Source organism: Heptranchias perlo, chromosome 10, assembly GCF_035084215.1.
Source record: "Heptranchias perlo isolate sHepPer1 chromosome 10, sHepPer1.hap1, whole genome shotgun sequence".
Classification (NCBI taxonomy): Eukaryota; Metazoa; Chordata; class Chondrichthyes; order Hexanchiformes; family Hexanchidae; genus Heptranchias; species Heptranchias perlo.
This window is the reverse complement of record NC_090334.1, coordinates 48164991-48180776: the sequence shown is the minus strand read 5'-3', so window position 1 is coordinate 48180776 and position 15786 is coordinate 48164991. Positions and strand designations below refer to the sequence as shown.

The 15786-nt window shown below is 35.7% G+C and overlaps 1 protein-coding gene across 2 annotated transcripts in view; it reads right to left on the bottom strand.

Annotated features, from left to right (window-relative positions):
- Positions 1-1453: 1453 nt before the first annotated feature.
- Positions 1454-15786, bottom strand: part of map4k5 (mitogen-activated protein kinase kinase kinase kinase 5) — a 169578-nt gene continuing 155245 nt past the window's right edge. The window contains exons 27-33 of one of the 2 annotated variants that reach the window (XM_067991644.1): positions 15631-15734; positions 15142-15319; positions 14636-14704; positions 9527-9619; positions 8433-8503; positions 5086-5141; positions 1454-3260 (exon numbers count right to left, since the gene is read on the bottom strand). In XM_067991644.1, the coding sequence (XP_067847745.1) occupies positions 3173-3260; positions 5086-5141; positions 8433-8503; positions 9527-9619; positions 14636-14704; positions 15142-15319; positions 15631-15734 (659 nt within the window). In that variant the 3' untranslated portion in view covers positions 1454-3172. The remainder of the gene's footprint in view (positions 3261-5085; positions 5142-8432; positions 8504-9526; positions 9620-14635; positions 14705-15141; positions 15320-15630; positions 15735-15786) is intronic. The other variant, XM_067991643.1, reaches the window with a different exon arrangement.

The window sequence follows — 15786 nt, the reverse complement described above, 5'->3', positions numbered from 1 at the left end:
ACACACGTGCTCATCCGCCCAGCTGGACGGTAACTAATTACGTCACCAAAAGATACACTTAAAAATACCAAGTCTAAACTAAGTTTTAATAGTGCGATAACTGTATGGCTGCCAAAAAAACCTAAAAATTAAGTGTGGAGTTTCATATTACTCCTCATTTTTATAGTTTTTGGTCATTAAATAATTTTTTTTTTTACTTTTCCCTTGTTTCTTTATTCAATTATTTCTTTGGCTTATTAAAAAATGTTAATTTTGTTAATTTACAATGACATCCAGAATACTAACTTTAAATGAATGAAGTCTGCTTGCGGGTGTGACTTCTGTTCTCAGACTGTTCCATGCGCATCAACTTACCCTGCTCATACGCTGAGTTGATTTAGAACTTAAAAAAAAAAATTGTAAGCCATCATGCAAGTTGACACCACAGAGCCCGCAGTAAGTACATTCGTTAATTTAATTTGCAGGAGCTGCAGCAATTGTTGCCACGGCGCTCTGCACAAGTTCTGGCCCAATGTTAAAAAAAAATAGATGATTCAAACATATTATTTGCCTGGACATGCCTCTGATCTGCCAGCATTACTCCACCAGAAATGTGTGTAAACGGGATTTTTCATGCCGTACTTCCGGCAAAGTGAAGCAAGTGCGAGGAATTTTACAGCAATTATTTTGGTGTGAATTTACCCATTCAACTTTGTCCAGGTATAATCACATTATGGCTGTCACAGGTGTCTATTTGATCTTTCAAACACAAAAGTTGACCTGCAGTGGCCAGTTTTCCAAATTCCCTCCCAACAAAAGGAGTGGTGGGTCTCAGGAGGCAACAGAAGGTAGGTACCATAAATCTTTGTCCATTTCCAATTTATTTTGATTTTTTTGTTTAAATAAAGTGCATTCGTAGTACTCAAGCGTAGTGAGATGGAAAATGAAGAATATAAATCATTCCCATTTTTATGGCCTTTTCAGTTAGCCTCTATTTCTCCTAAGCTTGTAGCAGTAACAGTGTTTTAATGAAAATATTCAAACGATTACCTGAAAAACAATGGACTGCATATTTTTGTAAATATTTGACTCTTAAAATAATTCTGATTGCCAGACTCATCTTTAAAAAGACAATAGTTATGTCACAGGGTCCTGCATGTTGACTTGTTTTACAAATTAGTTCCTCACTGCTGCTAAAGAGGAATAATTAAACTCTTGGTAATTTTTGTCCCTAGCCCCATTGATTCTTTGGTTAAGAATCTGGAGCTCTATTGTGAAAGCAAAAGCAACTGGCTATACTGTTTCTCAACAGATCCCTTTGGTATTTATTCACCAAGGAAAGTCATCTAACATTTTCAAAACTAGAATACCTTAGATGGGGGTGTGTATCCCTCAAACAATAATTGCTTTAAGAAAGGAAAAAGTATGCAATGTGATAGGTGACAATGTGTCACACTATACTTCATGGTGAATACTGAAATTGTAAGTAAACATTTTTGTAAACAAAGTTCTAAAAATATAGATAAATTTGAAATTTAAACTGTTTAGGATTAGCATACAAGTCCCATTAACAAAATACACCAGATATGTACTAGGATTTTGCTGAAACATCAACACAAACAATTTACACTCAGCTCAAGCAGTGGGGTGGTGGGGAACAGAAACACCAGTACAGTTTAAAAATTGAAATACCTGGTTGAAATTCAAGCATTTTCTCCAGAAAGTTAGATTATTTCCAAAAGCAAGTTATATTATAATGGAACAGCAGAATCACTCTTACTCAAAGCAATTATGATACATGAATTTGAAACAATGCACTGAACAATTTATTGTACATTATTTACAGATACATATTACAGAGCTAACAATTATTTCAAGTTTTTTTGCTACAATTAGTGTTTTATCAAATTCCAGCCTTTAATATGCATAACTAATTTCAAGAATGTGGATAATGTAACATTTTCTGAAAGGTCTTCAGACTAAAAAAAGTGGAAAATAAGAAAAAAGACGACAAATTCATAGGGTGAGGTAGAAACTGAAAATGGTGACTAAAGATGTTCACTGCTTGTATCATAAGCCATATTCCAATTCCAAAGTAAGTAATTGATGAATGGGGATGATTTTGCAATCATTTATGACAAATAGCCAGAAGAGAATTTTAATCATTTTTTTTAAATATACAAGTATGTTTGACATTAATTTTGAACTGTTTTATTATTACACTCTTTCAGACTATAATTACTGCATGTGTATAAAAACCACCTTCAATATATATAAAGATTAAAATGTATGAAAAAAAATCTACTGTGGCATCTATACAGCTAAGCCTTACAAATTAAAAGTTGTACAAAAAAGTGCTTGTATGGTGCCTTTGTACAAAAAAGTGTAAGAGTTAAGGTCTGTATTTTATACTACAATATGCTTATGCATACAAACAGCTAAAAGGAACATTTTTCTCCCTTCCTTACAACCCTAACCTTCAACCACACAAATGTAACTAAATATGTACGATGACATTACCCTCTTCTCCACCCCCCCCATAAGTATATCTTTCATACAATTGGCAGATTAATAAATAAAGCATTTAAATATTCAGTTTAACACTATACTATGGCAGAGATTTTAAAGCTGTACAGTCTTGTAGCTGGTGCATTAAAAATCCTATAAAATAAATTGCACTATTAGATAAGACAAGTTTTTCAAAGGAGTAGATTTAGTACTAAATGTAGATTTAGACCATATAGTACAAAGAACAATATGAAACACCAAATTTTGCTGCAAAAGATTTATAAAATAGAAAGGCTTATGACGATAAGTGTGTAGATTTTTGCATACTTTCATTTTGCTGTGAATTACTGTGCTTTTACAATTAGAAATTAGATCTTTGTTATGGTTTACAAAATAGCAATTAGTCATGGCTTTTATGAAGCAAATTTGATATGACAGACCAACCACACAGTGGCTGAATATTTTAATAAAGCCACATCTAGCTACTAAATTTACTAGTTTGCTTAAGAACTCTACCCCATGATAGAATCAAATATAAATCAAAAGTACAACAAAAAAAAGCCACAGCAGCCATAGCCTGACTTCTATTTTGTTTTATATTTCCCTCAACACTGAATCTTCGTTGTTGGTAGCTGTTTGTCCCATTTCAAGCAACAGTCACTGTGATTAAGTTTCTTGATGTTGCTTAGTAACTGTTTTCGTGGCCAGCTAGGATATAGAGATTGCTGTGTGCTGTAGGATTGTCCGTTGGTCGACTTTCTAGCACTACAACTCTGCAATAAACAAGAAAACACTATAGTTATGCCTTGTATGTTGCAATAAAATCTAATCACATTTATAAAACATGATTGCTGCAATCAAGATTGTTCAACCCCTTCACTTTTTAAAAAAAAAGTCCCTGTATGGTGCTGCAAGAGTACATTTGTTTGTAAAAAGAAACATGCACCATATCTTGCAGGAGCTTATGTGCAAACCTTTTCCCCCATCTTACTATTCCAAAAATGAAACTAATTAGCATTTAGTAACTTACTATAAAATATACCTTATGACCCTCTGTCAGTGACAGTGTAACTTTAGTAAAGGCACACTAGGTCTGAAGTTTTAGGTTTGCCCTCCGTTAGGTATTCCTGCACCATACGCTGGTCAAGGGGACAGATAGACGATCTGCTCTCAATGCCAATGCAACCAGCTGCTAATGCAGCAGCAGCCGAGTGCAACTTATTATCTGATTTTACCCCCTTCCTTTCAGAAGCACTTGGCATCCCACCTTAACATGCTGACACCACATATGGACAAGTAGTTGAGGCAAATAGCATAGATACATTTAAGGGGAAGCTCCAAGCACATTAAGGAGAAAGGAATAGAAGGATTTCCTGATAGGGTTCGATGAAGTAGGGATAGCCATAACCACTCTTCACATATGGACAAGCTATTGCCAAACATTCTAATGCAAATTAGTTATGTATTTAAAAGCTATCAAAATGTTTGCTTTTATTTACCAAATTTTCAGCATAAATTACTTTTAACAGAAGTAAAAGATTAATCTATAAAAGCTGACCCAAGAAACAGGATAACAATATATGTAAATGAAGTGGATTTCATTGAGGATGTCAAAACAATTGGTATTTAATCTAAATGTTAAAGCACTTATTAGAGCAAATGTAAGTGAACTTGTTAATCATGCAAACTCTTGCAAAAAAAGGTGCTACGTAGACAGTTACTAGGCAAGCATCTTGAACAACTTTCTGGCAGTAAGTTATAGATTCTATTGTACACTATTTATTCGATCTACTTTTATGAAGAATGCAATTGTTTCAATACAAGGAGAATGCATAGGGGTAGTGAGTTAGCACTGAATGTGTTCCACTACGACCACTATTTGCACAAGAATTAATGCCCATGTTAGTGTCTCTGCTGCTTAAAAATGCATGATCTTGAAAGACTTAAGTCAAGACATAAACAATGAGATGTTAATTGACAGAACAAATCTGAAGTTGGTAGATTTCGCAATAAGCATTTCAAATTTACTACTTATTTAACCGACTGAAAACAACAACATTTTAGGACTGTCCAAATTATATGATTTAGCTATTACTGATTGAAGTACTATTGAGATACCCACCCATTTTTTCCCCTACTCGTTCTTCAAAAAAATTAAGCATTTTGACTTTTGATGATAGTTTCAAAGATAATCTGGATCTACAGGCAGTCATATAGTTAATTCTTCCCTTTACAAAAACACCAGAATGAAATTGAACATCATCTATATTGACCACTTTTTGGGTTTAGACAATTTTTAAAGTGATTATGACAAATGCTTTAGCTGTATAATTAAATTTACTTTTTACAGTCAGAAAAGCTGCCAGTTACTAGTGGATCTTCAGGGGTCATGCTCACAGACAAAAACAAGAGAATAAAATGTACAGAATGTGAATGTTATATGAGTTATGGGCCTCTAGGGCCTTGGTATAAAGATCTAGGGTGAAAGGGTTTGACATAATTGTCAATTATATCAAGATTGCTTATGTGCAATAACCATCAGTTGCACAAAGACCAATATGTCTGTAATTAGCTAAATAAATAATGGCTTCATCTTACCTATCAGATCCTAAGAGGCGAAAAACTCTGCTTTTATCGGATATCTCCTGGGTAATCTGATTTGAAAAATTTATTAAGAGATTGGTTACATTTCTAAATTTCAACAGTTAAACTAATCCTTAAATTGGTTATAAAATAAATGCAGTATAATGGATGCACATGGGGGCTTGAAAGATACAAGAAGCCCCAAAATAACTTGACAGTTGCACCATGAGGAGGGCAAGTGATTCATCATCGCTCAAGTCTGCTCAGAAACTTACAACCTTCACAGCTTTTAAGGCTTTTATGCAAAACTGCAGTACTTGGTCAGCAAATTGCACAACACACTATAAACGTAGACACATACAGTATTTGTTCATCTGCACCAAATCACATGCCCCAACCATGAGCTGTATAAATACATCATTGGGAATCAATCACTACTGTTTCTACCACCAAACATTAAATACTACTGTTCTGTTCGGTATGCTGCGGTAATTTAAAAAAGTAATTTTCTTTCAGTTATGCTGGATTTTCGTTTGGATGAATTTGGTTATTTAGTGTGCTGCAGTTCAACAGTGCAAAACTCATCAGTTTGAAATAGGAATTAATTATGTTCCACAGATCCTAGAATTTCTCTGGTGCATTAAGAAGTTGCCAACACTCACTCCTAGTTCATACATTTCAGAATGGCCACTTGAGCAAGGTACTGGAAAGCTGTTACCATCTGTGGAACTGCAACCTAGCACAGAACATTGTCTTCAGAAAAGGGGTAAGGAGCAGCAATCATAGAAAAATTTGGTGCAAAAACAATCTTTGAGGATAGGACAGGGTTCCCCAGGAACGTACCAGTATTTGTAAGAGGTTCACCACACAAAAGTTTACAAACCAATGCATTATACAGGAGACCAAATGTGGCTGTGCGTATCTCCAACATCATTACATTTTTATGCGTTAAGCACATGGTATACTCTTATAGTATGTGTGAGATGCAAAATATAGAATTCACACAGCAATAGTACATTAAAAGGTCAACATTAATCTATTTTAGATAAAAAGTTCTGTCAACACAGGATAAGTTATGTGATGAATGTCACACCAAAACTACAGCACAGAAACAAGCCATTCAGCCCAACTGGTCTATGCTGGTGTTTATGCGCCACACAAGTCTCCTCCCTCCTTACTTCATCGAACCCTACCAGGAAACCCTTCTATTCCTTTCTCCTTAGTGTGCTTAGAGCTTCCCCTTAAATGTATCTACGCTATTTGCCTCAACGACTCCTTGTGGTTCCACATTCCACATTCTTACCACTCTTTGGGTAAAGAAGTTTCTCCTGAATTCCCTATTGGATTTATAAAAGTGACTATTTTATATTTATGACCTCTAGTTTTGGACTCCACCACACAAGTGGAAACATTTTCTCTACCCTATCAAACCCTTTCATTATCTTAAAGACCTATCAGGTCACCCCTCAGCCTTCTCTTTTCTAGGGAAAAGAGCCTCAGCCTATTCAGCCTTTCCTGCTAAATATATCCTCTCAGTTCTGGTACAATTCTTGTGAATCTTTTTTGCACCCTCTCCAATGCCTCTATATCCTTTCTATAGTATGGAGACCAGCACTGTGCACAGTACTCCAAGTGTGGTCGAACCAAGGTTCTACACAAGTTTAATATAGTTTCTCTGCTTTTCAATTCTATCCCTCTAGAAATGAACCCCAGTGCTTGGTTTGCTGATTTTATGGCATTAGCCTGCATCGCTACTTTTAGTGATTTGTGTATCTGTATCCCTAGATCCCTTTGCTCCTCTCTCATTTAGACTTTTATTATCCAAGCAGTATGTGGCCCCCTTATTCTTTCTACCAAAATGCATCACCTCACACTTATCTATATTGAAATTCATTTGCCAATTATATGCCCATTCTGCAAGTTTATTAATGTCTACTTGCATTTTGATGCATTCCTCCTTTGTACTAACTACACCCCCAATTTGGTGTCATCTGCAAATTTTGAAATTGTACTTCCGATTCCCAAATCCAAATCGTTAACGTAAATACATTTGATGTACGAGTAATCAAACGAAGTAGAGCACGATACTATCACATTATTTGACTTACGGCATAAATTAAGGAGCAATTTAGAGAAATGTATTCCGTTATATTGTGATGTAATCAATGATGATAGTGCGTTTGAATGGAAAGATACTCACCCTTGTTACCATATTTTATGCTTTAAGAGTTGCATCATGAATAGAGACTTGATTGGTGTGTTATAGTAACTAAAGCTGAAAACATTTGAGGGGATAAGGTGCACCCAACTGAAATAAATTAAACTCATTTAATGTTCCTTTATATTTTCCAGTGAGAAACATGCACTCTAATCTGAAGTACAGTAGTTGGATTTGGCAGTTTAAAATTTTGGATCCCTTAGCCCCAGTTAGTAATTAATAACCTATTATATATTGCAAAGATGATAAAATCTACTGCATACTTTGTTAAAATCTCAAATGCCTATTCTAGAAAAGCAGTCATATTACACTCCATTTGAAAATAGTCAAACTACCATCCCTCCACATCAGATACTAACATTTATTCTGTTTGTTGTTTCCAAGGTGCCGCTTGTTTGTTTATATTTCATCACCTTATTTGTATACTGTACTAACACTGCTTTAAGAAAACCCTTTGTACTGACTAATCCTACTTGGACAAAGGCTCGTCGTGCATGAGTGAATCTGTGTGTTTTCCATAACCTGCAAAATAAAATCATACTCTACACTTGCAGAATGCGTGCGCCAAATAGCTAATGGGAAGGTTCTAACAAAGGCTGCTGCATTAAGAAAAAATAATTTAACTTGAAGAATGGAAAATATGTGCGCACACAGATTTTGGGACGGTCGGTATTGGGCTTGGCCATGATCCCCTGTGGTTCATTACTCAAATGATGCTCACTGTCTGAGCTCACAGGGAAAAGTGACAGAAATTTTAGTATAGGAGGCCCCATTCAGGCCATCACGCCTGTGTCAATGTTAACTGCTCCAAGGGGGCGAATTATCCAAATCCCATTTCCTGTTCTCTCCTTAGCAACTTGGAGAAGGTACCAGAGGGGCATGAGTCATTGTCTTAATAAGAAACGGAGGGAAAAAAAAATCTATGAAGAAACATACAATATTTCATGGTATGTGCTTCACAAGTGAATGTTATTCATGTTGTAAGAAAATGTTACACTGAAATGTTATGTTTTTTGCACAGTGAACTATAAATGTTGAAAACCAGCTTTTGTTTTGTTCAGAATAGACAAAAATTCAACCAAAACATGATATGTTATGGGCGATTATTATTTGCGAACTGTGGAAGTAATTAGATTGGACTTACTTCATTTGACTTAAAGCTTTTACCCTGCATTCCATGCTTCCAGAATGCCAGCACACTGTCTTGAAGACACACTGAAAAGGAAGGGGGAAAATGTGTATTAGCATAAATGAAATGCCTTTTATACTCACACACACACACACTTTTTCTTATCGATAATCCTATTCATAAATATTTTATGTTCAATATTATTTGAATACCTAATTTTCAAACAAGTACATTTTGAAATCGTAGAATTTTACAGCACAGGAGGCCACCATTCAGCTCACTGAAAGAGCTATCTATTTAGTCCCATTTCTTTCTCCTTATACCCTGCTAAACTTTTCTTTTTCAAATATTTCTCCATTTTTCTTTTAAAAGCCATTATGGATTTTGCTTCCACCACCGTTTCTGGTAAGGCATTCCACTCTCGTAAAAAGGATTGTCCTGATCTCTCCCTTTATTCTTTTGATGATCTAAAATGTATGCCCTCTAGTTACTAAGTCACCGGTGAAAACAGTTTTCCCTTCTTTACCTTATCAAAACTTCTCAGTTTTGAATAGCTTTATCAGATCTCCTCTTTACCTTCCCTGTTCCAACAAAAACAGACCCAGTTTCTCTCGTCTCTCCTTAGAACTAAAGCCTTTCATCTCTAGTATCACCTTAATGAAACTCTTCTTCACCTTTTCCATGAGCTTGATATCCTTCATAAATATTGTAACTGCAGCCTAACTGCTATGTATAGATTTAGCATTACCTCCTTGATTTTGTATTCTGTGCCCCCATTTATAAAATATACGATCCCATTTTTTTTTAATATAAAAAGCTTAATCAACTTGTCCTCCCTCTTTTAAAGATTTGGATATCTAAACCCCTGACGCCTCTACTCCTTTTAATGTTTGATCATTTAGCATACATATCCTTTCCTTATTCTTCCTCCAAAAATGCATTACCTCACATTTCCCTGCATTAAATTTGATCTGACCTCTACTTACCCAATCTAATACTTAAAACTGTTTTGCATTCTGAAAGCTAGAGAAATAGATTTTACTCTATAACTTTATCTAAGAAAGTCATTTCTACAATGTACGTATCAAACCATTGGGCAATTTACTTACCTACGGATTCAATGCAAAAGTCAAAACTTAGCTCTGATGCCAGCTTTTTGCTTGATTTCAATTTGCCTTGTAGATTTACAATTTTGACATTTTCTGATGAATAAAATGTGGATCGTTACAAAACTTAAGTTATGAAAATGTATTACAGAAATGCAACAGTAAAAATTAATAATGCATCAAGCTCTTGAACTTTTCAGACAGGCTATTTTTAAGAATCATATTCCTATGCTTTCCTAGATCAATTGCTCATAAGGAGAGCATGACAGCATCAAAAGTCATTCGTTCACTCAAAATTTACAGGTCATGTAGAAAGAAAGGAAAAGAAAATGCAAATAAGTACATTCCCAGTATTCTAACCAAAGCTAATCTTGTATCCCTGTCAGAAATCACCACGGTTGTCAAATTTCCTTGATAAATTATTAGATTCAGATGCAGGTAGTAGGGATGTTTGGTTCTTCAACAAAATGTTGCCAGTATGTTGTGATCTTTAATGAAGTTCAAAGGGTGCTATGGACAGTGCAGCGAGTTCTTTCTCCAATCTACTGAAGGTCGCAAAGCTACATCTTTATAACTTTAGAATACTGCCTCAAATATTTATACATGCAAGCAATGAGTGAAATTTTAGGGTGCATTTTGGCGTAGGTGATGGTTAGATGCCGAAAGTTATGATTTTGACAGTTGGGTAGATAACACACTACACAGTGGGCAAAAGAGACTATTGAAATTTAGGGGAAAGACAGTTGGATAAATTTGTTTTACATTTTAGGTTGCTTGGATGCCTCCTTACTTAATTTGATCCACTTACAGCATACAAAGATGTACATAGCACCTGTTCCTACCAAATTTCACCAAAACAAATAACCATGTAAAATTAGGGTTTATTACAAAGCATCCATTTACCAAAATTCTCATCTTCATATGTGCTGACAAGTACATTTTTCTATCACTCTCATTTCAACCAGCATATTCCTATCATCTGCTGTTGACAGTTGTTTCTCCATTCTGTTCCTTTAGTACTATGATATTAGGGTAAAGCATTCTAGGCACAGGGTGTTTGTGTTAAGGGGGATTTTATTTTCCCAGGTATTGAATGGTCCAATGGTGATCTACCAACTATTAAGGGAGGTAGGCCTGAAATATTTTTAGGTGTTATAAATGACTGCTTCCTTACACAGCAGGTTAAAAGATGCAGTATGGGGAAATCATGTATTGATCTAATTCTTAGTAGTGGCCCTCATGTGGTATCGTATCTCCATGTGGAGAGCACCCAGGAGACAGCAAGCATGTAATTAGATTCAATTTGATTAGCCAAGCTAATATTGCTGAAAAAGTGATGCTAGTACCAGATTATGAAAGGACTGAATTTACAAAAATGGCAGATGATTCAAGGTTGACTGGGGGATTCCTACTATGCTGTGCTAACAGCAGTAACAGATGATAAATGGAATACTTTTAAAATCATTTTAATACATAAAGAAGCTAAGTAGTATCAAAAGAAGGACACATGGTAAAACAAAACCAACTATTGGATTCAGCTGAGGGCAACAAAATCTGTCAGATTGGCTAAAATGGCAATGAAGAGGAGGATAGTAGGTAAGTGTGGTAGTAAAGCACGGTCTTTATCAGCTATGTAAAGAGTCATGGGCCAGTAAGGACTGCATATGGCCATTGAAGGATTCTGTAAGGCACATTTGGGTGGAGTTCCAAGATATGGCTGAAGTTTTAAATGGCTGCTTTACAACAGACTTCATAACTGAAGCTAATGCTGAGTTACCATTGCAATTGCGTAGAGGTGATGTGAAAATTGAATGTGGATGCAGATATAGCCCTTGCTAGAATTAGGGCTCATAAAGCAGCTCGGGCTGTTGGCTGTGATGGTATTCACCTAATAGTATTGAAATAAGTGGGGGCTGTGTTCTGGCTCACATTTAACAGTTCACTGAGGTGTGGGATTATTCCCATGGACTGAAGAGAGGCCCCTGTGGTGCCTATATTTAAAAAGGGGAGTCAATCAGAACTCGAAAACTATAGGCCCATTCGTTTATATGCAAGTTATAGAATCATAGAATGATACAGTTGCTAGAATGGTGTTGCTAGAATGTAAGTTGCCAGAAGGTATTATTAGAGATGAATTGTATGATCATTTAGAAAGAGTAGGGACTATTAGGGAATTGCAGCATGGCTTCTGGAAAAGGACGTTCGGTCCCACCAACTTGATTGTATTTTTTGAGGAGGTTACAAAAAGTTGGCGGATGACGGAAGCTTGGCAGATATTGTGTATCTAGATATCCAAAAAGCCTTTGATAAGGTGTTGCACTAAGGGATTGTTGGGCAGATCTTAGGATGGATCGTAAATTTGTTGCAATCACACAGACGGAGAAGAATTATTAATGGCAACTGCTCTACTTGGAGGCAGGTCACTAGTGGAGTCTCACAGGGATCAGCGCCATGCAGTTGTTGGATGTAGGTTTGTACTTGGGACTCTCCACAAAGTGAGTCAGTAATCACAGCTTATTGGGAGGTGCTGTGTAGAGGTCAGGTGCTCTTTCATAGCCGGATCCTAGTGAATCATAAATTAAAGTTCAGAAACAGGCCATTTGGCACATCAAATCTGTGGCAGTGCCCAAGTCAGAGATAAGCTGCCAGCCTACTCTCTTGGGTTTGGGAAGCTCAGGGAAAAAAATTAACAATGTAAAAACCTAATGTTCTGGTTTCATCTTACTGCTGAGATAGCACACAGGGAAACTGTTTCAAGTATCTACCAATGTGAAATGCAACGCCTACAGAAATCCTCTTTCTTCCAGTTGTAGAATAGTGATTTACCTCCAATTCTACACCTCCCACTGATGGCACAACTGAAAATGGAAACTGCTATTTAGTGAATCATTGTTATATGCCCATATTTTACCAGGCTGTGGCATAATTCTTTGGAGCCTGATAGATTAATGTTCTCACGATTCTTAGTATGTGGTGTTAAAGCAGAGCCTCATGCTCAAAGTGGATTGTTACTGCAGCAAATTAAAAATGGATTGAATTTTTAAAAAAATCTTCTTATTTAATAGCCATGGCTTAAAAGTTAAAAATAGAATATTATTTCCAATTTATACCCTACAGGAAAATAAGCCCTTCTTTTGGTTACTCGGGACAATTACACACTAGCGTCTCCTAGGATTATTTTCACCAGTGTAGTTTTAGTTAATGAAAATTAAGCAACAATTTTCATTGTAGTTTACAAAAATCACAGGAGTTTAAATTGCATGAAATAATTTTAGCTTTTATGTACCTTATTTAGTTCTAAATAATTTTTTTCTGTCTTTAATGAAAATTATTTTTTGTTAACAATTTTAGTTATGAAGAAAACCACTCCATTGAACACTAGTTATATGTAAAACTTAGCTCTCATAATCTTGGTATTTACCATAATCAAAAGTCCAATACATTTCCCATGTCAGGGGTTTAGAACAAAATACACTGCTCCTGTACTGACTAAATGTTGGACTAGATGTGTGTCCCGGTCAACACGTGTCCCTCAACCAACATCACTAAAATAGATTATCTGGTCATTATCTCATTGCTGTTTTGGGAGCTTGCTGTGCGCAGATTGGTTGCTGCGATTCCTACAACACAACAGTAACTACACTTCAAAAGTACTTCATTGGTTGGAAAGCACTTTGGGATGTCCTGAGGTCATGAAAGGTGCTATATAAATGCAAGTCTTTCTTTTAGATTTGTGTCATATGGTCAGTTTGGTGACTCAGCATATAGATCTGCAACTCAGGATGCCTTCATAAAGACAACCTAACCTGAGGTTGCAAATATTGGTCAATTGAAAATATCTTTACACTTCAATTACAATTTTAGCAGTTACATACATTAATCTGAATACACTAGTTTTCTGTGTATCCATCCTGGAGGACAGCCGAATTAAACATTGTACTAGTCAGTCACTGCTTCCAAAAAGCACTAACATTTCAAGACGACTCCTCACTGACTCAGTTTGCTATGCAGATATGTTTTTGGTTGAATGGGCATATGTCTGATGTCATGTGCATACTTTTTTAGCTAGACTAGTTGAATGTGTGCACATGTCATCAACATGCACAAAGAGCAATGCTCTTCATTAAAATTTGCTTGGACACAAGTATACATAATTATAGGATGCTGTATAGAGGGCAATTCCACTACTTGCTGATTGAAGGCTCAATTAGGAGGACTGCTACTGGCAGAGTACTGGAACAACAGGTTGGAAGAGGATCCATTTGTTCCTCCCTTCCCCCACCCTCCAATATAGTGCACTTTGTAGATAGAAGTAATATGATTTTCCTGCAATGTTATTTGAGCAAAACTTCAGAATCAGTGTAAAAAACATAAAATGCTGGAAACACTCAGCATTGTGTCCAGTATTTTCTGTTTTTGTATGGTTTCCAGCATCTGCAATTTTTTGCCTTTTGTTCAGAATTAGTTTGATGTGTCTTGTAGATTTCTGATAATCAGTGACTTTTATTTTAAAAAATTAAGATTATGAGTGCTAGGTATTAACTTTTACAAAAAAAAGTTGTTCTGTTTTGTGCAAGTTACTTTTAACAAAAATATGATAGAATTTTTTGTAGGTAGCCTGCAATGTGCATATATTGGATGCACTAATTATTTTAGAAAAACAAAAATACTGTAGAAATTAATAGTTATGAAAGTTTAATAACTATGTAATGTGGCACATACACCTAAAATCAGATATTCCTGATTTTGATCATTGGTCTGATAGTTCAATGATTGAAAGGTACACCTCTTATAATCATCAACTCTACTGGCCTTTGCAAGTGCCAGTTAAGTGAAACATCTGCGCAGATCAATTTGTACTACATACAAAAGTGTAAAAGTACTCATGCTGTAGGCTTCACTTCAATCTTGGGTGTATCACATATATTGCACATTGCATTTAGTGAAGGGGTGGGGGTAAGCATTCTAGTGAGGGGGGTTATGGGTAGGGGCACAGCAAAAGCAGGGATAGAGCATAAGATTAATTGCATCATATTATTGGTTTCAGAAAAAAAGTACATATGCTACCAGAAGAAACTAGACCTAGATTATTAAAACACGACAGGTACTCACGATCCATGCAGACAAGAACTGTATCCCTTTCCAGCTGGGTTACATGGATGGTATCCAACTGGCAGCTAGCTACAGCAATAAAATGCATACATGATTGGTGATACATTCATGAAATTGCAAACATTTAATGCTTTACACAAACAGATCTTGTAGATTAATTATCCTCAGTTTTAGGAAAGTTTCCATTAGATGCTGTACATAACATAAAATTATTTTCTCAGTGGCTAATCATTCATGGGGTACACTGAAAAATAGTGCAAAGCTTAAGTAACTGGTTCTGATGCTAATAAATTAAATGGCAAAATATAGTATTATAGTAGCAATTGTAACCAAAGCCAGCCTACAATTATTTGATGGCTAGTTTCCTGTTATCACCAAGCCAGTATAATTAGCTTTCCACTTAATTTATTAGCATTGGTCCCAACTGCTGAACAGTTTTGCAGTGTAACCCATGAATGACTAACCACTAATTGTGATGTTTGTTAATCTAATAGCAAATGGTATACCTGAACCAACTTCTGTAAACCATGAGGAGGAGGAGTTCAGGTTTATTGTCTGAAACTGGACCACCTGGCTGGATTCACTGCCCTTGCTGATGGCTACACAGATCATTGGGTATTCCTGCTCAGGTACCACAAGCATTTCAAACACCTTTAGAGGGTTTGGAAGTGGAAAGTCAAAATGCTAGAAGGACAAAAAAAATAAAAATCAAGATCTTGTGAAACTAAAATCAGTATTACAACATACATTTAACAGTTGGACTACAAGGGCAAGTAGAAAAAAACAGTTTCAAGTTGAACAGATAGCTAAACATTACAAACACACCAACACCCAAGAACTATGGTTTATATTTACATTATATTTAAACATGTGTTTTAAGTATTCAACATTTAGATACCACAAACTATTGCTGTTTAACATTTATGATCTAAAAGAAATTTAGTACTAAAATAGTAAATATATATGTAATGGATAATTTAAAAACTAATACTGACCTTGATTAGCATGAACCTTTGCATTGGCTCATACCACTGAAGTAAGACAATACCAGACTGCAGCGCCCCACAGAGGTATTTGAATCCCGTGTATGGATTTCGCACTACAATTAGTGAACAGAGATCTATTAGCAACATGTTAATAAGATTTCAAAA